The 23,743-nt window shown below is 39.7% G+C and overlaps 1 protein-coding gene across 1 annotated transcript in view; it reads left to right on the top strand.

The window, feature by feature from the left end:
• The first annotated feature begins 740 nt into the window (after positions 1-740).
• Positions 741-23,743, top strand: part of cnksr1 (connector enhancer of kinase suppressor of Ras 1) — a 30,352-nt gene continuing 7,349 nt past the window's right edge. The window contains exons 1-10 of the mRNA XM_080512745.1: positions 741-895; positions 2,501-2,658; positions 4,541-4,743; positions 5,135-5,219; positions 13,597-13,638; positions 13,754-13,873; positions 17,317-17,376; positions 19,100-19,168; positions 19,321-19,446; positions 21,992-22,110. Of these exons, the coding sequence (XP_080368871.1) occupies positions 844-895; positions 2,501-2,658; positions 4,541-4,743; positions 5,135-5,219; positions 13,597-13,638; positions 13,754-13,873; positions 17,317-17,376; positions 19,100-19,168; positions 19,321-19,446; positions 21,992-22,110 (1,034 nt within the window). The 5' untranslated portion in view covers positions 741-843. The remainder of the gene's footprint in view (positions 896-2,500; positions 2,659-4,540; positions 4,744-5,134; positions 5,220-13,596; positions 13,639-13,753; positions 13,874-17,316; positions 17,377-19,099; positions 19,169-19,320; positions 19,447-21,991; positions 22,111-23,743) is intronic.

The raw sequence follows: 23,743 nt of genomic DNA, 5'->3' as shown, positions 1-23,743 counted from the left end.
GTTTTGTAAACACTGGGAGCAAACCAGGAGGAGACCCATGAACAAGCACGATGAAGATGCAATCTCCCCCCCAGAAAAAAAAACAAAAACTGGACTCAAACTGGTCACCTTCATGCAATGAGACTTACCACTTCACCATTGTGCAGGAAGGACGCTTTTCTCAGGAACATTCCTGACAGAAAACACCCCCACGTGGACTTAGTAAAGAGGATTAGGCCTGCTGCTCTGTAAAGGAGCTATTCCCCCCCTCTTCTAGACCTCTTTGTTATAAATCATGAACGTCAACGAAAGCTGTTAAAACTTTGCTTATAACTGTGTTGTAAGTGTTTCTGAGGATCATCACTTGTTAATTGTTCATTAGCTTTTCAAAGAAAAAAATAAGAAAGCCTCTTTGATGCATTACAACAGAGGAATTGTGTTGTAATGCAGGTGTGATTGTTATGGTGTGCAGCCACATGCTCCTCACTTTTAACGCGCAGTGCGCATGAAACTGCAACTATGAAGGAAGTTATGACTCCTTAAAGCTGCAGCACCGTTTTTTCTTTTCTTTCTTTCTTTCTTTCTTTCTTTTTTTTTTACAGGTAAGTAAAGGGGTGGTGGTGGTGGTGGAGGTGGGAGACGGGAAGGAGGGGTCTTCTCACTTTGTGGAGCCTTGACAGTTCAGCAACTATTGGCTGACAGCAGGGGGACTCTCTTACCTGTACCTGCGAGAAGGAGTGCCAGTCGTCATCGTCCGAGTCCAAATCGGAATCAACTTTTCCTCCTTCTTCCTGCAGCCCCGAGAGGTAGAAGTCCGCCAGGACCGCTTGGAGCTGAAGCAGCGACTGTACCAGGACTCCGAGCATGGAGCCTATCACGTCGTGGAGCGTGGAGAGAGTCAGCCAGTGGCTCCAAGGTGAGACACATTATGCGCTCTTTTCGTCCCTCTTCAACCTCCGCGCGTTGATCGCCTCTCAGGTACTTTTGGCTCCCACGGCGAAGTCAGAAATAGAAGCCTCTCGCAAATCCTCTTGGAAGTGAAAAGGTGGAGGTGGAATGAGGAAGTGGGGGAGAGACGCCACAACAGTGCAGGTCTGATCATTGTCAACAACAGTATTCCCAGAAACCGAGGCCGTGTGCGCTTTTTTCTCTCTTTTTTTTCTGGCTCTGTGAGTGTGTGTGTCTGTTCTTTTCTGGGACATGTTGCGTTCATTGCGCACATTGATTTTGCCCAGAGGGTCGTGTGAAGAGCACACTGCAAGAAATAACACGGAATAATGACTTCTCTCACTGGTTTGAGAAATCTATGTGACTTTTGGCCTCCGGCTGTAATTACTACTAAACTTTAATTGACTAAAAAAATAGATTGCGCGCAGCTTTACGCAACTTTATGTGTTTTAATTATTATACTTTTTTTTTTTAATATGTTTAATTTTTGATGTCGCACAGTGGTTTAATGGTTCACTCTATTCTCACAGTGAGAGTATTCCGTGTTTGAGTCTTCTTGAGGCCTTTCCTATGTAGTTAGCATGTTTTCCCTCCGGTCTTCTCCCTCAGTATGAAAATATACATTTAAGATTAAAGTTGAACGTATAACGTTAGTCTATAATCTGTGTTTAATCTGTGTTTGCCCATGTTTGGACTGGTGCACCTTGCCTTTTGCCCTCCATCAGCTGTAATCAGCTTTGCCCCACATGACTCTAAATGAGCTTAAATTCTGAATGGATGTTACATTTATTCAACAGTCAAATCACAGGTCAAACTTTTCCTTACAAAACATATAACCAGTGTATCAAATCTGATGCCTTTTAACAAATATCAGCACTCCCCACTGACATAGCATGTTTACCATTATGTATTTTATCTTGCAGTGTTTTGTCACTTTAATAATATCACTGATGCAGGATTTCTGCTTTATTCAAGTGTGAATTAAATACTTTTTACATCACTGACTTTGAAGTGTATTGTAATAACACATTTAACACAGAGTGTCAACAACATGTGTACTTACTTCAAAGTGGATTTCAAGCAGAAGTGGAAGTAACAAATGACCAAAACACACGTCAATGGATTAAGAAGTTTCTTTGGGTTTATGTACTTTCTCTCGTATTTATTTCAGGAATGGAATTTTGCTTGAACTTAAATACAATTTACACCATATAATCTGCTTTGCTACTTTCACACTCTTTAGTCACTATTGACAATGAACTCAATGCATGCATCTCAATACTCTCAGATGATTTTAAAGCATATGTTTTGACTGAAGTATTTTTACATTATAGCAGTAGAATGTGATGTTTAGTACTCTCTCCACCTGTTTTTGAGTCATACTTTTTGATGTTTAAAGACATAATATGTATGGCAGGTAGGATATTTTCTGGGGAAAGATGACACAACATGTGATAGAGCAGTGGGTTTCATGCTTAGCTGCGATATTAAAGTTCTTAATGGGCATTTCAAACTATGGATTGTTGCCAATTACACTTGTGTTGCTTTGTGCTCTTTTCTGCCGTGTTGCCAGGTCTAGATGCCCCCCTGCATCAGTATGCAGTCCCTGAGTGGCAGTTATCAGGTCTGGATTTGCTCCAGCTGACTTCCAGGGAATTGGAGACGTTGGGAGTCCATAAGATTGGGCACCAGGAACTCATCCTGGAGGCTGTGGAGAAACTCTGCTCGCTGGTGAGTGATCAACATTAACTGCATCTGTTTGTTCAGTATATGCACCCTTGATGCACGATAGTGATGTTTGAGGAGAGTTGTAGCCTTGATATTAAATGAGCAGTCATCTCTTTGTCTTTTGTGGTGGTTTTAGAGTATTTTTAAACCTTGCTCTTGTTTGCACAGTGGAACCAGCAGCTGTTGAACAACCTTTGGCAAATCCAGCCAGAATACACAACCACTGCTTTTATTACCATACAAGTCCAGCTTCATTGAAACCCACAGAGGCTTCACGAGCATGCAGCACCTCTCCTCACATTGCTCCCATTTCAAAAGACAAGTTCCCTCTGTTAATGCATATCATTTGCAAATATTACATTTATTTTTTAAGTAAACATCAAAGGAATTGTCACAGTTAACCTGCAACCAAAGCAGGATGAGAACACCCAATTGTGCAATGAATAGACTACTTGACATGTGAGTTTCTTGTAAATGTTTGTAGTAGAATTTAAAAACATGTCCACTCTTTTAATGTCGACTTAACTACAATCCTTGTCTGAGTGAGTTTAGGAGACTTGAATAGTTGTGTTGCCATTTGTGCATGTGTGTTTGTGTGTGTGTGTGTGTGTGTGTGTGTGTGTGTGTGTGTGTGTGTGTGTGTGTGTGTGTGTGTGTGTGTGTGTGTGTGTGTGTGTGTGTGTGTGTGTGTGTGTGTGTGTGTGTGCATCAGTGTGTTTCCAGAATGGCCTTTGTTTAATTGGAAGGACTAATTGAGCAGGACAGAGCCAGGAAAACTTCCAGCACTGGCAGCATAACAGCCTGCAGACACCAGGCTCAACGACCTTAAACTGCTTGTTGTCGAATAATTGAAGTAACTGTAATACGGTGACTATAGCACTTTAACTGTTATGTGTCTGAATGAATGAAAATATCCGTCATATAATAGATGTTACCTTGTGTACAGTGTGTACGAGGTCGAATGTGTCTACCGCACTTCCTCTCATCCCTCTTGGACTGGATGCTCTGTGAGGCACTAACACTGCACTCATTCATAAAAACAAGCATCAGATGCTCACGTGGAATAAACCAAACACGTTCAAGAGCATGGTTGCATAATTAACTACTATCGTGTTAAAAAGGCCCTGAAAGACTCATAGCTGCTTGTTGACAGGGTAATTTTTCCAGCTGGTTCATACGTACCAACAAAGCCCGGGCAGTACGAACCTCTTGACCACTGACGAGAGGGTCACAGAGACATAATGTGCTCCTTCTTCATTTGCTTTGAAGAGTCACATGTTCTACTGCGAGGCAGAAAACTGTAAATAGGCATATTAAAGAAGCAGGGAAAAAGAATCTTTAAATGCATGTTAATGTTTTTTTTTTTTTTAAGTCTTTGCTGGAGTTTGATTTTTTTTGTTTTGCGAATATCATGTTTGTTATCTTATATGTGGTATACAAATAAATGTCATCCCTGGTTGTTTTAGGCCAAGTGTTTTAAAGTGCCTAGTGGTATTAGCTATTAAATCTGTTTGCAAAATATTTTGCAAACATTAAATGGAATAGTCTGATAGTCCTAGTTTCACATTATATTCGGTATAAAACAATGTCAATTTCATTTTTTTCTCACAATCGGCAACTCACTTTAGCTCCAGATAAACTGGGATTTTGTTTAAGAGCCGACTTTTTTTTACAATCTAACATCAGTAGTTAAAATCAGACGTTGACATCTGACATGCAGACCAAGAAGAAAAAAATGCAGATTTATCACATATGTTCCCTTAGTAGTTGCTTCATACCAATGAAATACTCCATGAAATTCTGCATATTTGCATGTGGAGATGGCATTTGTTCAGCCTTCACTATGTTTTAATTTGATTAGATTTTGGTCATGGTAATTTTTCAGACATATGGTATGGGTGGAGAGAGCCTGCGCGGTCTGACGGAGAAGTTGCGAGCCGTCGCTCACACACTACAGATGGGCATCCAGGGCCGTTGGCGCTTGAACTCCTACGACGGACATAGCAAGACCAAGATGCCCGCTGGTATCCTGCAAATTGTCGTGGAGCTCATCACCTCGGCTAAAGGTCTCTTCACTTTGCTCAACAGGTTTGTAAACGGGAAGTCATCTCTTCTTCTGTTTGCTATGCAATACTTGAAATCCTGTTTATTCTGCACGTGCTTTGGAGTCAGGATTATACTCTGCTGTGTTTCATAAATATGTCGTGGGTCAGTTGTAGCATTTCTCACTGAAGAGCTTAGATCGGAAAGCTGTGGATTAACACTGAAGTGTCTTCTTTACATACAATGTTTTACTTGTCGTTTACATGCTTCCAAGTTCTGTGTTTCATTTTGAGTGAGTTTCCAATCTTTGTTTTTTTTGTCTTTTTATTATTATTACTGGTGTCAAGTCAAACCATTTATTTGCTTGTGGTGAATTTCTTACTACAGTAAAACTCACCCCACACACACAGCATTTTTACACGTTTATCTTTTTCAGATATCAGTTTTCCCAGCTCCATGGATATACTAGCAGCAGCAACATATTCGCTTACTGCAGAGAGCTGGGAGACATCGTGCACAAGGTGGGTAAGCCCAAAGTACAAATCCGTTTTTGACTGTCTGCCTCAGCAAAACATAGTTAAAAAACTTTTTTTTTTTTTAACACATGAATTGGTGAGACATTTTATCTTAAGAGGAACCGTGTGAGTGTACACCATATTTTTAGTGATGTTGTACATAATAGACTTCCAAATAGGAAGTAAAACCTATTTAGTGATTGGATGTTTCTGTGAAAATGAGGCCCTGAAATGAAAGGAGGAAAAAGAGAAGCACAAACACACTCCCTGTTCCTCCATTTTGCTTGAGTAATGCATTTTTTTTTATCTTGACATTCCTGGCATATTTGAAGGCGGATGTACCTTGAAGGAGCTTAGTTTGAATGGATTGATGAAATATAGCACTGGATTTACTTTTTATTTATTTTTTTGTTTGGCTCATCTTGGTGCGGTGAATTGTTTCGAGGGACCCGGGTGGGGACAGGATATTCACAATAGGATGTCTATGAAGAGATTGGAAAGCGAAGCTCACAGGTAAGCAGGGAGGACAGGCTGGGATATGTTGCTGTGCCCGGGGGAGGAAGGCGGGAAGGAGAGAGGAGAGGGTGGAGTGGGAAGAAGTAAAGGGGAAGGGAGAGACAGAGGGAGGAGGAGACTTCAGAGTTGGATCTAACTGCCACTGTTAAATGACTTGACTCCTCTGGGAGTGTGTATTACAGAGGGCAACAGGCAGTGGGAGGTTATTAACTCTGGAACGGCAGCGTGGAGACATTAGAGATAAAGAGAAGTAAAGAAGAAGGGGAGACAGAGCTACAGGGGCAGAGAGAGAAGGAGATAATTAAAGAGAGGTGAAGACATTAGGCTGTACAGAGAGACTGCAGGTGAAGGAGGGCAGTGAGTATTTAGAGCAGGTTATATATAGTTTTCTCAATCCTCCTTTGGACGCCTGCCCAGCACCTCAGGTACAGTTCTCTCTTATTTGATTGGATAATTCTTCACAAGGTGATGCTTCTGGTTACTTGATTTCCGAGTATATTTCAAGGCTGCTCTTAAAAGTGCATTTCTGACATGTTTAGCAGGGATTTATTCATGCAATCACACATTTGCTTTGAGGGATTTACACGCGGCAATATAGCTCGTTCAAACGTGATTTTAGACCTTGCAGCCATGTGAGCTCAGTCTGAAGCAGAACTAAAGTGTTCAACGCGCACAGGATTTTCAGATGAGGGTTAAAACTTGTGGTCTCCGTGTAGTGAATTGACCGTGATGTTATCGTAACAGGAGGAAGTATGGATTTGAGAGTACTTTAGCTTGCAGACTATGAAAGGATGTTGTGACTACATAGTGAGTCATCGCTGGTTGTTTTCATTCATTCGTACAGGAGGTGAACCGAGTAAGTGATCAGCCAGCTAAAATCTTCACCTCTGCTAATTGTTGGATGCGCTCAAAGGCTGATGGTGGTTTAAAATGTGCAAATATTTGTCAGCAAAAGGTTTGGAAAAACACTTTGAACATGATTTTAGGGTAAAAATAAAAACAATTACTGAATAAAAAAAAAACAAGAAAATTCTACCTGCCTATTCTCAACTACACCCACTGAATGAGTTTCTACGCTTTTAATAAACCAATGATGATCAATCACATTATGTCACATCCGACAAACCGTTTCTGACAGGTGCATTGAAGACCTTTAAAGATTGCACATCATCACCTGACAAGAGAAAATGAAAAACTGATCATGCACCTGTGTTCAGGCCTCATCGTCATGACTGTCAACATAGCATTATTAACCTGCAGGAACACGCTGTGCTAACTGGTAGCATGTACTGTGCTCTCAGCCAACTCACACAAGCTTATGTGTCTGTGTGTCCGTATCGCACAGCAATCACGTCAGCAGCTTAGTGTTACCGCAGCTTTCATGCAGATTAGCTTGGTCGTGGCTCCTTGAAATTTGGTTCTTGCTAATTGGAGCCGACGTCATTCCCGTCTGTGACAATCTGCTTTCAAGGAGGCCGTGGCTTAGCCATAACATTTTCTTTCTTTCTAGAAATGTCCCCCCCCCCCCCCCCCCCCCCCCTGCCCTGCAGGGGCCATGCCGCATCTCTAATAGCAAAGAAAGGACTTTTATTTCCAGTGTGTGTGTGTGATTTTTTTCCCCTGACACCCTGAGGGGGGGAATCAAGGTCAGCAGTCAGCTGCTGTTGTTGGGAATCCTGCGCTGAACTTGTCAAACCTTCAGTTTCACAGTAGCACAGTCTCAGTTTGCTTTGAAGCAGCCAAGCAGCAAGCAAAGTCCAAGAGAGAGAGGGGCAGAGAGAGAGAGAGAGAGAGAGAGAGAGAGAGAGAGAGAGAGAGAGAGAGAGAAAGAAAGAAAGGGGGCTCGCTGATCCCTGATCCTGGATCGGATTGCAGTAAATTCAGGCACTTTATACTCAGGTATGTGAGTTTGATGGTGATACTATAAAGGAAACACAAAAGGAGCTTTTTTTCTTTTTAATCCTGTTTAAGATAAAAATACCAACCTGACAATGTCAATGTAGTATTTCGGAGTGTAATTTCTATTTGAAAAGCAACTGCATTGTTTAAAATGTGTCAGCTTGGTTGTGTAATGCTTTGGTTTTGCAGCAAAATCTGATGAATATCGAAAAAAAGTAAATGCTGTCAAATGCTACGATCTTCATGTTTTCTGCGTGTAAACTTTAAATTTGAGAGACTTCTTAAACACAACTGAACTGCAAGGCTGATCTGAGAGATAAAGACATAAACAAGAACGTACGCTGACGGGGAGGAAAATAAAGCAGGATCTGGTTTTAAATAAGGAGCAGCAGGTGTAAAACACATCTAGCTATGTTCCAAGTCTTTTTATAGCAGGTCTGTGACGTGAGAGCAAACAGAAAATATCAACCAAGGAAGTCCCAAGTACTGTATGTAAACATACAGGCAAAGACATGCAGACCATGGAGTGGTCTTGCAGGATTTTGTCATGCATTATATAATATATGTATATATATTATATGTATGTATGAAATCAGAAAGGAGCGCAGTGGGAGATCGCTGGTGTTCACGTTTGAACGTGCACACGTTATTGTGTGTTACTTTCACTCTGTGCACGCTCTCGTTGTCTTCTTTTTTCTTCTCAGTGCGTTTCACCCACATAATAGCGTGACTTTGTTTCCAAGACAACTATAGAGGGAACAGATTTCAGGCACAGGACACACTTAGCTCGTCAACCTCCCGATCAAGTCGGAGCGCAGCATGAGACAACAAGGCACAACACAGCAACGGGGGCCACGGAGAAAAGACTTCCACCTCTTTGACAATGCAACGCGTCACGTCTTGTTATTCAATAAGCAACGAGACGTTTTTCTTCCTTGGTTTTTCTGCTCAGGCCCATTTTCTGCAGTCCCTCTGTTTCTTGATGTTTGCACTGTAACTAATTTCCAAGTATCAAAGTGACTCAAGAAGGTCTGTAGAGTTGTTTAGGGGCCGTTCATATAATACTGCTTTTCTTCATGTGTGTCAATGGCGTGTTTTGTTGCCATATTTATGTTCTAGTTTTGGATTTGCTTGAGGCCCGAGATGGATCAGTTTAAATTATTTTGGAGGTGTTTTTTTTTTTTTTTTTTGCATGAGAGTTATTTAATCTTGTGATCCAAATGTAGTTTCCTTTAAAAATACTCACAATTGTTCTGTAGTAAAATGTTCTCTTGATCAGTTGGCTGGAGGCGGCTGAAGACCAAATCTGTCCGTAGCTTTTCCTCATATCTCTGCCTCAGACATAAAACTGTCTGGCAAGAGCACAATGCACTCCAGTCTAAATTCACAAGTAAGCAAGTGATTCGTAACGTTTATGTGATTCAAGTTGATGGAAATCTGTTGTATGTTGTCTAATTATCTGAGAAAGCTATGCGAGGATCACAGATCTGTCCTTGTTAATGCTGTGTCCTGCTGTTTCGCATTTTTTCTCTTTCCCAGTGTCATTCTGTGCTCTGACTGTGAGCTGTCGGTTCTTCCCTCCACGCCCTAGCAGCGTTACATCAGCTTCAGTTCAGTACTGTTACCTGCTTCCCACCTCAGACACGCGTGTCATTTCCTCTTCTGGCAGAGTTAAAAAGAAATGCAGAACAATGCAGACCATGACTCTGATTACATCTGAGAGCAGAGGTGTGGATTTTACTGTATTCTTACCAGGATGGCCAATTTTGGACTTTAACTTGGAAGTGAGAATTTACTGTATTTATTTATTCATTTTAGGATTTACTTTTTTATCAGCATCCAGATCGAAGAATTCCAGTTCATCAAGAAAAAAACCCATCTAACTGCCGGTAAAGAATAATTGTTTTAAAGTGTTTGTGTAGTGTATATTTTTTTCTTGTAGTTTTTCAGAAGAAATCATTGTAAATACGTTTTAAGTGAAGCTTTGTTTATTTTCATTAAAACATAGAGGGTTTTAGAGCCAGAAATTGATTGAAGTAAATTACCACAATACATTTAGGAAATGGTGTAAAACTAGGATTGTGATCATTTTAAAGTAACAAGCACCACTTCCAATTTGCGCATATTAAAAAAAAATAGTCAGACAAATTGACAATCGCAGTCAGATTTATCCCTTTGTGAATGACAGGAAGTGCAGCACGGGGCTAATAATTGCTACCTAACACGAGAAAAGGCATGTTTGGCGTGACAGAGTGAGTTAAGAGTCATATGCGTGACAGTTTGTTGCCCTGATCCTGAGCTTGTTTCTATAAAGTATTGGTATGATTCTGGAAAGACGGGGGCGTTCTGAAAGAAGCACTTGCAGAAGTGATAGTACTTGGTAGGAGGTGGCAACAGCTGCAAGTTTTCGACTCCAGATGACATTTGCATTGAATCCGGGTGAGTTAGAAAATAGTTTCTGTGCAGTGTTTTTGCAATTGTTGAAGCATTACACCTGTTTAAAACAAACCTGTTCCAGACTTTGTTCCATCATTGCTGTTTCATAGTGAAATATATTACAAAAACAAGCTTTATATTATTTAGTGCAAAAGGCATATTTGCACATTTACATGCTTCTCATGAAGCTTAATATAATTTACCTTCAGAAGCTAAACATTTTTCATCATTCATTTTGTCAGAATGAACAGGTCATATGAGCATGCAGAGTTCTCATAGAAGGAAGCTCTGTCAAAAATATATAAATATTTGTTGTTCTAATCACAACAGATTTTATAAATTTTTTGGGAAAACTGCAGTGCTTTATTTCCTGCAAAAAGTAATATTATCAATGGCATCTCTATACCGTTTTGTTATTATTAAATGCTAACTTATTAAATGACTAGTGACATGCTTTTATCTGCAAATTGCACTGTTATGTAATAACTGACTTAAATAACCCTTCAATCTGTTTTCCAATCAGTTTATATCTGTATCTTTATGTTATTATTCATATCTGACTCTTAGATACTGCAGCCATCATGTTTTTTTAAAGTAAGTTTGCTGTATGCCGGTGAGTCAAAGAGAACTCACCACCACTCCAGCTAACAACATTAGTCACTCGTTCTTGCAACCTGTGTGTCATGAGGAGATAACACTGTTGGAGAAGGGATCAAGATAAAGATCTGAACTTCTCTTCACATGATTATGGACAACCTTTTGTGGGTTTGTTTTGGTGTACATCACACTCAAATTCACACACACCACCACAAATACATGCAGACGAGTGGAGCCGTCCTCGTGTCGTCCCCGTTCCCGCAGCCTCGTGTCACAGCCTTTAATTAGCCCAGAAATCCGGCTGGGTAACTGTTGATCCCTTGTTACATTTCACAGGGATTAGTCTCCCCTCGCAATCCTTTATGTAACTCGCCACACCGTCAAGCATCACAAATGAGCTTCGGGCCATGATGGTATGTGTCTTCCAGTTAATCAGTGAATTATTATGTAGCCCATGTCCATCTTTTTCATCAGCCTCCTTGCAGTGGCGCCTCACAGGAGCATTATAAACACCGTCCTCCCAGAAAACCACACATTTAAGTCACTCAGTTCCCCTGTCCTAATTCTAGGAATTGGGTCATTTACCGCTGACTCTACTGAGTCTTAAAGTCTCTGCATTTGTGTGTGTGTGTGTGTGTGTGTGTGTGTGTGTGTGTGTGTGTGTGTGTGTGTGTGTGTGTGTGTGTGTGTGTGTGTGTGTGTGTGTGTGTGTGTGTGTGTGTGTGTGTGTGTGTGTGTGTGTGTGTGAATCACTTTTAGTTTGTTACTCATTTTATATTACAGGTTTATTTTTCCTTAATGTAAATAAGAAATTTACATGGCTTGTGCAAAGAGAAAAAAATCCCAGACCAGAATGTAGATTAATGAAAAAGATCACATTGTGACACGGCTCACTTTGTATTCATTTTATTACAGTAACAGTGATGTGATGGTTGTGGAGCTGCCGCCTCTCTCTGCTTTGCTCCCTGAACGGTTCGCTTTCGTCAACGTCCAAATAGCAACATAGGCACTGTATTTTGTGCCTTTAATATATGCTATATATTCTCAATGTATTAGTTTATAAATCTTTCAAAAACACATGCATCCTTATAGCAGGAGTGCGCACAGTTAAGCGCTTGAGTGATTAACTCCAAAATACCAAAATAGCATGCGTGCACCACAGCACTGACTTCCAACTAACTGATGTAACTTCAGCTGAACTTAAGGTGTTAATCAGTCATCAGTCTGATCCACAACTTAGCTAATGTGTCACTCAAATGCCACTACATGCATGCTATTTAGGCATCCTAAGACGGGAAACCCAAAGTAACACCTGAGGTGCTTTTCCATACAAGCTAATTATTATTAGTAAATAATAAAAAAAACAAAACAATGTAATGAAGTAACATGAAATGTAGTCTTGTATTTGTAGGTTTTGAGAAAGCTTCAGGAAATGCTTATGAGGTGTATCAAGGGTGGAAAACAGGAGGAGGAATGAATTGCTTTGTTGTGCACACCTATAAGGTCCAAAGAGCAGCTCTGCCTGTTACATTGTATTATTGGTCCATTCATGCACCTTTAGTTTGTGCTGCCTCCTTGCTTGGATCAAATTACGCCACACTTTGCTGGTGGGTGTGCACCTGGTATCATATTTACTGAAATGTGCTAAAAATGTACCAGACTTTGTTCTTATTGGGTTAAAACTGCAATGTGTGAATTGAAATGTGGGATATTTTATAAAATGTGCATGAAAAATAATCTAGATGTGCTCAAGAAAAAATAAAGGTAACTTTTTGCATAATTTATTTGTATTGATCAAGAAAGATTGTTCTCTGTTTAAGCTAAAAAAAAAAAGAAAATCAAAGTACGGTACAGTGAACTTTGTTTCTCCTGTCTGGGGATCTTTAGATCCATCTGTATAAACTGGAGTGTATATTTAATTAATAGATTGTTCATAGTCTCTCTTCCTCTAATACATTAATATCCCCCGCCTCTTTATATATCTTCATTCTGTCCTTCTGTGGTGCTTGGGGTTGCTGACAACTTTTGGGTATTGTAGTATTTGGTATTTTGAAATACCAAAGAAAACTGTTTTTTTTTTGTGGATGAATTAAAAAAGATTGACTCACATGGAATTACCTAAATTAGTCATATTCTGAAAGAAAATTAACAGTGTCTCGTATTTTCAACAAATATTTCAACATCAATACAAGATATATTTGTAGAAATACTAATAACAATTTTTAAAGATTCAATGAAGTTACATTTTATCTCTCAGATTTATTTTTCTCAGTGTAATGACCCTGAGATCAGAATGTTTGGTAAAAGCACAAAGGCTTTGGGATCACAAAAAAAAAAAAAGGCGCACCTCATTTCACTGTGAAAAATATGATCCCAAAGGTTTAGCATTGCAGAGAGGCCGTCACGATCTGGAGTTGCTTTGATGCCTTTAGACTTTACAGTTTGTGATTGTTGAGAGGGAATAATTCAAGTCCTCGAGTTCAAGGTTTCTTGAAGGGATATGTAAGGATGAAGCTGAATGAGTTTTAACAGTGAAGTCGGTCAACCCACAAAGAGGCTTCAAACTAAATGGGCCAAAACATCCTTTCGCACATGATGCTGATCTTATCTACCTGATTGTGTTTGCCTGTACTTGTGACTTTGGTTGAAGAACAGACACATTTATTCATTTCTGAACTTGAAATGCTGTTATAAAAAAAACCATAAAAAGTCCTTCTTTATTAAAAATACAGCACAGAGGATGAGGAATGATGCTTCTCTCCTGCCTCTGGAAACCTGCAGGCTTTCACTTCCTGACTCACGCTGTGAAGAGGAAATAGGACATGGGTTTTGACTCAGATTGTCCCATTTCCACAAATCAATAGCATTATGTAGGCCACGGCGGTGTCATTTCAATATTGTTTTGCTCAGGTTGTGTTGTTTGGCTCATTCACAGGATTCTACCATCTACGAGAAGGAACTGGACATCATCTCTGTGGTGAGTGTGCCCATTAGTCGTTTTCCCCTTTTGTTTTACTGTAAAACCAGTGAGAGTATTCCGATAACACGCCTCACGTGGTTCACAGCAGTTTCTCTGTGTGTTTTACTGTCAGTGTCGTCAGCTGGTGGAGGTTTGCGATGACATCCTAAAGTCCAGCCCGGACGCAGTCCTTTCCCACACCGCTCAGCTGGAAAGTGTTGACCTGGTGCCTGTTTCACCTGGTGATCAGCTGGTAAAAAGCTTTATTCCTCTTCATCGCTCTTCATGTTGAATCAGTTAGAGGTATCTTGTTTATTATGATGTTTTGAGAAAACCCATGCATGCATGGGGACAACATGCAAACTCAACACAATAAGGCCTGGGCCTGATTTAAGATCGTAAGCAAAAACGTCTTACGTCTAAATGAAGTATTATGTCTTTTAACAATTTGCTGTTTCATAAGTTCAATGCATTGGTGTTGGGTGCTCCATTATTGAGCTTGCAAAGCAGAGAAAATGACCATAACACAGACATGGCTTGAAAGACAACAAGGCAATAACAAGAAGAGGCTCTAATTTTAGTATTTCATACGTCAACTAAGGCTTTAAATTTCTTCCGCAAGGTCAAAGTCTTGAACATTGCCAAAAAACTGTGCTGCCAGTGTGCAATGGTAGAGTTACACCTTGCACATGTTGCACAACCTGAAATTGGACCAGACCATCTAGCAAAATGGGCGAGGAGTGTTATATCATAAGAACAGAGTCCCACCGGCTCTCTAAAAGACACCTTATGAGCAAAATCCAGGCACATCATTTACAAAGTGGGCACAAATTAGGAACGTATATTACCAGCTGCAGATTGCACCCCTGGGAAAACGAACAAAGCTCCCAACACCAGTACTAAATCACAGGCAACGCTTAACTGTCATATTTATATATTACTACAATGCATTTATTAATAGATTTTCAGTGCGAAGCTCTCCAGCAGCCAAAAGGTAATAAATAAGTAATGAAGGAGCAAAACGTGGTTTCAAATTGGTGTCTGCGTTCTAAAAACTGCAGTATATTAAAATGTGCAGATTTGTTAAGTGGAAGCAGTTCCAGTCTGGAGTGGCATCACGTGCAACAGTCACCTGACCCCGGGGATGAAGTTGCAACAAAAACAATACATTAATGTTTACTATGAACAGTAACTGCTGCTTATGTAAATACTACTGAAGTAAAGTCACAATAAACTAGGAAACTAGGAGTCTAGTAGTGGCTGGGGGCGGCTGGTGTGTAAACACGAGCAAAAGAAGAAGGAAAGAATAAAATATTGCAATTTTCAATCTGTTTTACTTTCATAGGCCAGTTTTTGCCTGACATAATGTTATCCATCCATCCATCCATCAAGAAAGTATTAAATTAATGTTTTTGATTATCTCCACATTGATGAAAAGAGTTGGAGAGCTGCTGTCTCTCTTTGTTCTTCTCTCTGCGTGAAGCAGCTGTTAGTTTTTAACATTAGTTAACATTCACCAGCCTCCACAGTACCAGAGATGTATTTACACCCCTGTATCTGACTTTTTATACCCAAAACTGAGGTTTTTTTTGCAACTTTACATAATAACACACAAAACATGTGTACTGTAACTATGAAAAAATATTGATAACACAGCTTATGAATTTGTTTATATAATGTTTCTACTGTGTCTTATGTTGCACCTATGAAGTTTCAAAACTGTAATTTAAAACAATTGACAATTCGTCACTTTCTTTTAGTTCTAGCTTTTGTAGCTGCAGCTTTTCTTTTTTCATATATATACATTTTGACTCTTTCCACCATATTTTATACTTTTCTTGTGGTTTAAGCTGTTTTTGTCATTTTTTAAAATTTTATAAAAAAATGTAATAGCAATTCTAGATATTTTTATCCATTTTATTCAGGACAGTCTTTTTGAAATTAAGTCAGATATGCAGCTTCAGGGAGCCACTATAGAGTCTCACGAGCCAACATCTGCTAAAGATAAACACTTTTACAGGAGCTGTCTGCATGTTGGCTGTTTATCTAAGATGTTTCGTTGCATCTTGTCATCATTCATTCATTCATTCATTCATGTGCTACTTTACTAATTGGTACAACAGTGTCAAATACGAGGACTGAGAGAACTCAAACAGGTCAAAATGATGCGTCTTCTAAATGATTGATTTACGTTCAGCTGATACTAATGAGTGAATCAGTCACTGACTCTTTTGCTTTAATAAACTAGTGGTTTAGTAATATTACTAAGAACTCTATGCAGGTACTTGAGCTCTTCTCCAGCACATCTCAGTTACCTTTGTTATATGCCTCCTATTTGTGAAATCTGTTCCTCTGTTCTGTGCAAATACCTTTACCATCCTATTATCACCGCCGTGAAGTCATACCCTCATTCTATCACCTGAATAGCTTCTTGACAGTCATGTGTTATTTCTTTCTGTTGTTTTTAGTACTTATTTTCTACCGTTGCCTGGAGGTTTCTATCATCCTTCGGTTTCATTCATCACTTTTTATCACATAACTCAAGGTTCTCCTTGTACCCATGTCCATCATAAGCAAACAACGTTGTTTTTGTGCCTCCTTCTCTCTTGTTGCCTTCAGTCTGTACATTGGGAACAGCATTAATAGCCCTCTTTGTTTGGTTTCCTTTAGTTTTCATGTCGGAAGAGTAAATTTCCCCCATTCCCTTCCCTTTTTGTTTGGTTAGACCACCAGGTAAAAAAATATACTACAATGCTGAATGTCCATCCTGTTTTGTAATTCTCACTTACAAAATTGGCCTCTTATTATTCCCTGTGTCGTGGTTTTACAGCATATATACACATTTTCTAGCAGAATTTCAGTTCTTGTATTGCAAACATGTTGCTTTTATGCATGGCTATGTTCTGTGTGTGTGTGTGCGTGTGTGTGGTAGGTTTTTACTGTTGGTGTAATTTTGTTTTTGCAGAATTTAAACAGCTGAGCAGAATCATTTCAACCGATGTGTTCAATTACCAGCAAAATTTGATTGTCCTCAGCTTGACAGAGAGGGATTGATCACAACACGCCTCCAGTAATGAGGCGTGCCCCCTGATAGACTGAGAATAATGGGAACTAAAGACAGAAAGGGAAGTCAGGGGAGCCAGGAGGAATTATGATTTGTGCATACTGAGTAGAGAGAACATGACATGCGTGCGTACGCTTGATCAATTCATTACTTAATCTTTGAGCTTTTCAACCTGGAAATCGCAGCATATTCATCTCTGCCATTTCCAGCTCAGCCTCCTGGCTTTAAGACACGGCCACTGTTTTCTCTCTGTAATATCCATGTCGATCCACAGAGTCAAGTGTAGAAGGAGCAAGGTTTCGAATCCATTCATAATCTGTGGTGGAGTGATATGTATCGATTTTGTGATTCAGAGTTTTCTTGGTTGTGATGAGTATGCCCTCTCTTTGCCCATTCACCAATCAATCAGGGCTGGCTGATGGCCGAGTACGTCTGGAGAGTGGAGACAGACATTCAGTATCTCCAAAAAAATCCAGTGATGACAATAACAGGATAGAACAATATTTATGAGTCCAAAATGTTTAAGTATTTTCACTTAGTGATGCACAGCATTGACTTTTTGTGTGGCGATATTCCCAGCAATTGCAAAAAAAAACCCCAACCCCTCAAATGAACATTGCTTTTTCTCTCAGGGGATCGAGATAACGTCCACCAGCTCCAGTAACCACTTCGTGACTGGAACTGCTGCCGAGGTCAGACTTTTTTCATTGACTTTCCTTCTTCTTGTGTTGACTCAGCCAGCGAACCTTGCATGCTTACAACCATCTCTGCCATATCAGGGCTCCAAATCAATCCTGTGGAGAGCAGCATGAATCAAGTCTCTGCTTCTCTTCAACTCAAGAGCAAAAGGTTAACGTTGATTACAGCTTATCTCTTTACAAGAGCCCAATTCTAATACCTGTGGGACAGTGTAAAAGTCACATTTTACTTTTTTCCCCCCACTTCTGCTCTTGGAAGAGTTTGGTCTGCTTAACACAGACATAGCACTGATATGTCTCAAAGTGTCTTATCTGTGAAGAAGTGAAAAGATATATATCAGTTGTGAAAACCAAAAATAAAGAAGAATTCAGCCTAACCCTTTCTGGCGATTAAAAAAAAAAAAAATTAAGTAATTTTTCTGCAGTCTCTGAGACACTAACAAGAACATCTTTGTTCTCTGCACAGCTGAAGTATGAAATTTAAATTTCAAGTCATTTATTATGGAAGAATGAGCTCTGTCCTAGGCAGAAATCCCCTTGGAAGTAGTCTTGTGTGAAACATTATTTTTAGCTGTTGGCTTATCTCCCTTTGGTCCGCTGCTTTGAAAGTGACACCAGTCCTGTGTGCACTGGAGAAACTTGTATACATGCACTCTGAAGGCTGCAGACAAGTTAACAAGTATTTTTTTCAAAAAGATAAACACTCAAATACATTTGTTTATCTGAACTATGAGGTAGCTGCTTCGTTATTATGTTTAAGTAGTATTTAAATTGATAGGATCAAAAAAATGGACCTCTTTCCCACGTGGTTAGAAGAAGGGAAAATGTGGATGAAAGCTTCATTGACAGTCGTCTATTGAGTTCTGTTGAGATACGTGATTTTCTGAGAAAGCCAAAGATCACTTAAATCACAGGGTTGTGAAATATACAAGGGAGCCATAGAAACGCAGTGTGTTTACCAGCAAAAACACAGGGGCCTTCTAAAATGAGCGCAAGGCCAGATCTCCTGGGGGACAAAAACATGAAAATGTTATTTTTTTCCATGATGTCAACAAGAAAGAAACAGAGAATTCCTTGCTGCTGGACTAATATTACTGTGGCTGACTGTAAATATGATATATCATCACTGTAAATACAGACACGCACAGAAAACCTGTGCAAATAATCACAATATCCTTGTCGCTTCACATTTCAATTAACCGTTCTGGATTGGTCCTGGCTAATCACATAAAGACTTAAGTTCTAACTTGTTAAAAAATGCAAACTATACCTATGAGCCATAACATTATGGCCAGTCATAAACAGACAAACTGTTCACTTGCTGCCTTGTATGTTCCTCCCACCAACAGGTGCAATGACAAAGATGTAATGTGTATTTATTGCCTGCACATGCTAGAAGTGATCCTATTGATTAATGTGTATTTATACAAGGAATTCAATTATCAATGTAGTCCTGAAAAAGAGCATTGCTGTGTATTTCTTGCTTTAATTAATGAAATCAATTGGGTAAAACTGTATGTGTAGACATGTAGTGAGTATTTGCACTTGTTGGTCTACTTACAGTTATTGCACATAGTTCATATTTCAAAAAAGAAATGGGATAATTTAAACCAAAGAAAATCTAATCAAACAGTCACTATGTTTATTTGTGCTATTGTCCATTCGGGTATTTCTCGATGTGTGTTCTTATTGGTTCTTTTTTTGTTCCCCTTTTCAGCCTTCTACTGATTCCTATTTGAAGATCTTGGCTGGAGATGAGGTGATTCAAGTCAATGACCAGATTGTGGTGAGTGAAGGAGAGCCGACAACAACCCCGTACAAATATTCAACTGTACATTATGTATCGTCTAAGCCTTTGACTTGGTGTTAGCACTCTTCTTTCTGCAAACTATATGAACGTCTGAAAGAAATGCTCATCAAACTCGGTTTCCGCATCAGGTGGGCTGGAGCCGAGCAAATCTTGTAAAGAAGCTGCGGGAAAACCCTAATGGCGTCACTCTGGTACTGAAGAAGATCCCGGGATCACTGCGACGCAAACACTCACTTCAGATCACCTCCACAAAGGTGAGTGCTGATCAATCTCACTCTCTGTCCTCTCTCCACCTCATCACTCCTCAAACAAAATAAAACTTAGTTCTATTTAATGGGACTAATATTCATCCATCCATCTTTTGTATAGTGTGCAGGGTGGCAGGGTAGAGGGCTAATAATAATAATCCTCATAAATTCTTATTTGTCAGAAGAAAAAACATTTTGTTCTTAAATATTGATGTAGATATTTCTGCAACCAACAGAAGGAGCATGCACACACACACACACACACACACACACACACACACACACACACACACACACACACACACACACACACACACACACACACACACACACACTCACACACACACACACACACACACACACACACACACACACACACACACACACACCAGAAAGACTGGCTGGAAGCCTTTTTTCCTTTTTTGGACACTCAAAAAGCTTTTGTTTTGCAGAGCTTTTAATTTGGTACACAAGCTGTTTAGACTTTATACTCACATGATCTTTCCTCTGGTGCAGCTGACAGAACGAACTGTGCAGCATTAAGCCACACAAGTGTTAAACCTCCCAAAAATAGAAAGAAAGAAAATATCAGCATTGTGGTAGTAATTACATCAAGAACTGTTCTGTTATTTATTATTGTTTTCATCAGTCGCTGCAGGAAATTGTGATGTTGAGACATTTTTCTGCAGACTGGAAGAGCTCAAAATCCTCACTTTGTTTGGCATTGAATGGACACAATTGCACACAAATGCAGTGTTTTTATCTTTTATCTAACATATTTTAGCCTCACAAGATATGTTTTACAGTACACAGAAAGCATCTTACACTTGATTGTTTTGCTAAAATTGCACCATCACTGTCATAAATCATGAAAATGTCAACAGATCAAGTAAAAATGTTGTGTCCTAAGATCCCCACTGACCTATAATGTGAGACTCATCATATTCTCAGCTTGATTACAGTCAATTATTTACATTAAGATAGAATTTGTAAGTCTTTTACAAGTATATTTAAAAAAGTCCAACCTCTCATGGTCGACCGAGGCCAAATTCAAAATCTTTCTTCGGCAAAACTCAGCAAACCTCTAATATTTTGGAGCAAAGTGAAGAGAAACTACTTTGCACTTGATACCATATTGAAGACTTGATTGGAAAGCCACTTTACCACCCTGTAGCAGCAGAAAATGGTTTCATTGTCACTAAAGCTCAGTTGTTATGTTTTATTTCGTTTTTCTGCAGTCACGTTATGCGTCGGAGAGTTTCAGTATTCTCTACAAGTTTCTTTGACACATTATTTGAGGCCATGTTTTGAAGAACTACAGAGTAGTACTGAAACCTGAAGATATTTTTGTAATATGAGGCATGCTTTTAAAGAAAGATGTTTGTTGAAGAAACAACTAAAATGTCAATGGCTTTCTGGTCATTTCATTTGAATATTAGTGTAAAAGTCGTATATAATTGCTTCCCCATTTTCACTTTCCTTTTCCTTAGTTATTCTTTGCAGTTGAGTCTCAGATCATTGAGTCCATACGTAGTTGGCATTACTGACTATACTATGACTCAGACAGAGGATCCAGACCTGATCATGGTGAGGGAATAAGGGGAATAAGGAACAGCTAAAGAAACAAATGGCGGGCAGAGCAACGGGACTCAGAAGAGGAAGCACATTTTAAAAAACACATCATTGCACGAGGCAGATATTGTCATGGACCATGCACATACCCACAACATGAAGCAGGCAAAAGCTAAAACTCAGGCATGGACATAAACCACAAAAATGGATCAGCAAGACAAGACCTGAAACACATGGAATCAAGAGGAGATCAAATTCAAAGGAGGCACACTGAGCAAATAACATACCTAAGATAAGACCGAATACAATAAGGGCCGTGGCTGATTAGAGTTATAGCTAACTGGAGTGAGTTCAGAGTTGTTGTAAGGGGAACCTGAGCCCTTCTTTCATGAGAAGCTTCTTTCCACTTCCGCTTAATACCACTTGAGACCCGTTTCTATAAACATTTACTCGCTCTGAGTAGTCTCTATGCCGACTGGTGTTTGTCTTTCAATTGCACACTGAGTTGTGCAGTACCTCAGAGACACACACACACACACACACACACACACACACACACACACACACACACACACACACACACACACACACACACACACACACACACACACACACACACACACACACACACACACACACACACACACACACACACACTCTCTCATGTGACCATGTGACCACTACCATGTTAATCTCAGATCCAGCTGGCGGCTAAAGGTGAGATAACACATAGGAACATGTGAATCAACTGCGTGTAGTGATGCTATGTTTCCCTCAAAACATGCGCCGTTTTTAACAAGGCTAACATACACTCGCGTGTGTGTGTTTGTGCATGTGTGTGGGTGTGCGTGCACGTGAAGACCTGGAGAAAAGGCTGCCATTGCAATAGCAGTCCACGTGATATCCCCGTCTTAACCAACACACTCTCTCCCACAGTTCACAGTCATGATCGCTGACGTGCTTCTTTATTGGTTTTCAGAAAGAAGAAGAAGAAGAGAAAGAAGAAAGGTCAGAAGAGGAAGAGGAAAAGGAAGGGGAGAATCCAAGACACTCCATATTTGAGAGGGTAGCAGCGTCTGTCAGATCTTTGTCTTTCAGGTGAGAACAGGAATTTGTCGTATTCAGTTGACTTGTGCCAAACAAAGTGTGAGCTACAACATTGTTGTCACCAGCGTTGTCCTATTACTTTTAAAGATGTGGAGCTTTGTTACAATTGTAGTTTCAGATCAGCTCACTCAGCCAGTTGTTAGATTCAGTATTATCTGAAGCAGTATTCTTCATTGATGAGCAGCTTTGTTACTATATCACTAAATTCCTGTTTACTGGGCAGGAGTCCTCAGTACCTCAACAGAAGCATTAAAATATGTGAGTCTGCATGTAATACATGTGTCCACAGCATCATATGGCTGCTTTAATCAAAAGTTAGCTTCAGATCATACATACATTTTGCTGCTGTCATTCAGCATATTCCACTCTGTCAAATCTGTTTCCTTTAAAAAAAAAAAAAAAAGCCCCAAACATCCAGATCTTAGAGCATCTTCCTCCAGCTAGATCAGGTAAACTGTTGGCTAGGATCACAAATTATAGGACTCCGTCTTGTTTACATGTTTTGCACGTGCAGACAGCTGAGACTCAATGCCACTGGTTTCACAACAATCCCTGTAACAATAGACGACAGTAATCCTTTAAGAATTTGTGCACTGCACCAGCTTAATCAAAGCAAATACAACACACACTAATGCAACAGACTCCTTTGTAGGTGTCTGAGATACACACAACTCAAGGATATTAAGTGATTTGGGGGAAATAATTATTTAGGTTAGAAATGAAACCTTCTGAAAATGCAAGCCGAAGTGCTCTAGATAAGTGAACCTTATTTACAGATAGTTTCAGAGATAAATGTCAATTAGAAAATTGCAGAAGAGTAAATGTCAACAGTAAAATCTTTTTAGAATAAATCTTTTTAGAATTTTAGAAGAATTATAGCAGTCAAATCCATTTAAACCAAAGTCATACAAGCTGCTTCTTGACAAACTGAGATTGCTGTTCAATCGGTGGCACCCTCTTCAGATCATTACCAGGTGATCAGTGAATCTAATACAGCTTAATAAAATATTTTTTTTAACTCATCACACTTGCAAGCCTGTTTCTAATCCTCGGCATGCGTGTCACCCTACAGACAGAGCAGGTTAGACTCATTTACCAAAGATTTACTCAGTAGAGCTGGATCTCCCATGAACCATTGACCTGGTTAATCTGGCTATGCGTAGTGGGTTTACGATGAGGTCACACAGCAAATGCCATAAATTCCAGTACAGACACCCCCATCCCACTGCTGACTGGAAGTGAGGGGAAAGGAGGAGATGGGGAGGAGGATGAATGGATTAAGACAAGCCTTGGGAGGAATGAAGAACAAAAAAAAACTGAGAGTTGATGGAGTGCAGGCTGACAAATACAGAGAGTGGGTGGTGCCGATGCTTGTAAATGGGTCTGTCTCGGCCTGATACACAACAGCTCCACTTTAGAAAAAAAAGTATAAACTTTGGATGAATTGAATATAAAGTCATATTTCATTTGTTTCAATTGCTATGTTTTTTTTTAACTTACAGGAAATGGTTAATATACTTATTAACCATGCATTTTCACCGACTCAGCATTCTCAAAGTGTCTCAAAACATTCATGCAAACATCTGTGTCAAGGGCTCCAATGCAAGGCTATTGATCTCCATTG

This window comes from Blennius ocellaris (genome assembly GCF_963422515.1).
Source record: "Blennius ocellaris genome assembly, chromosome: 17".
In the NCBI taxonomy this organism is placed as follows: domain Eukaryota; kingdom Metazoa; phylum Chordata; class Actinopteri; order Blenniiformes; family Blenniidae; genus Blennius; species Blennius ocellaris.
The sequence above is the reverse complement of the archived record's forward strand: the minus strand, read 5'-3'. Positions and strand labels throughout refer to the sequence as shown.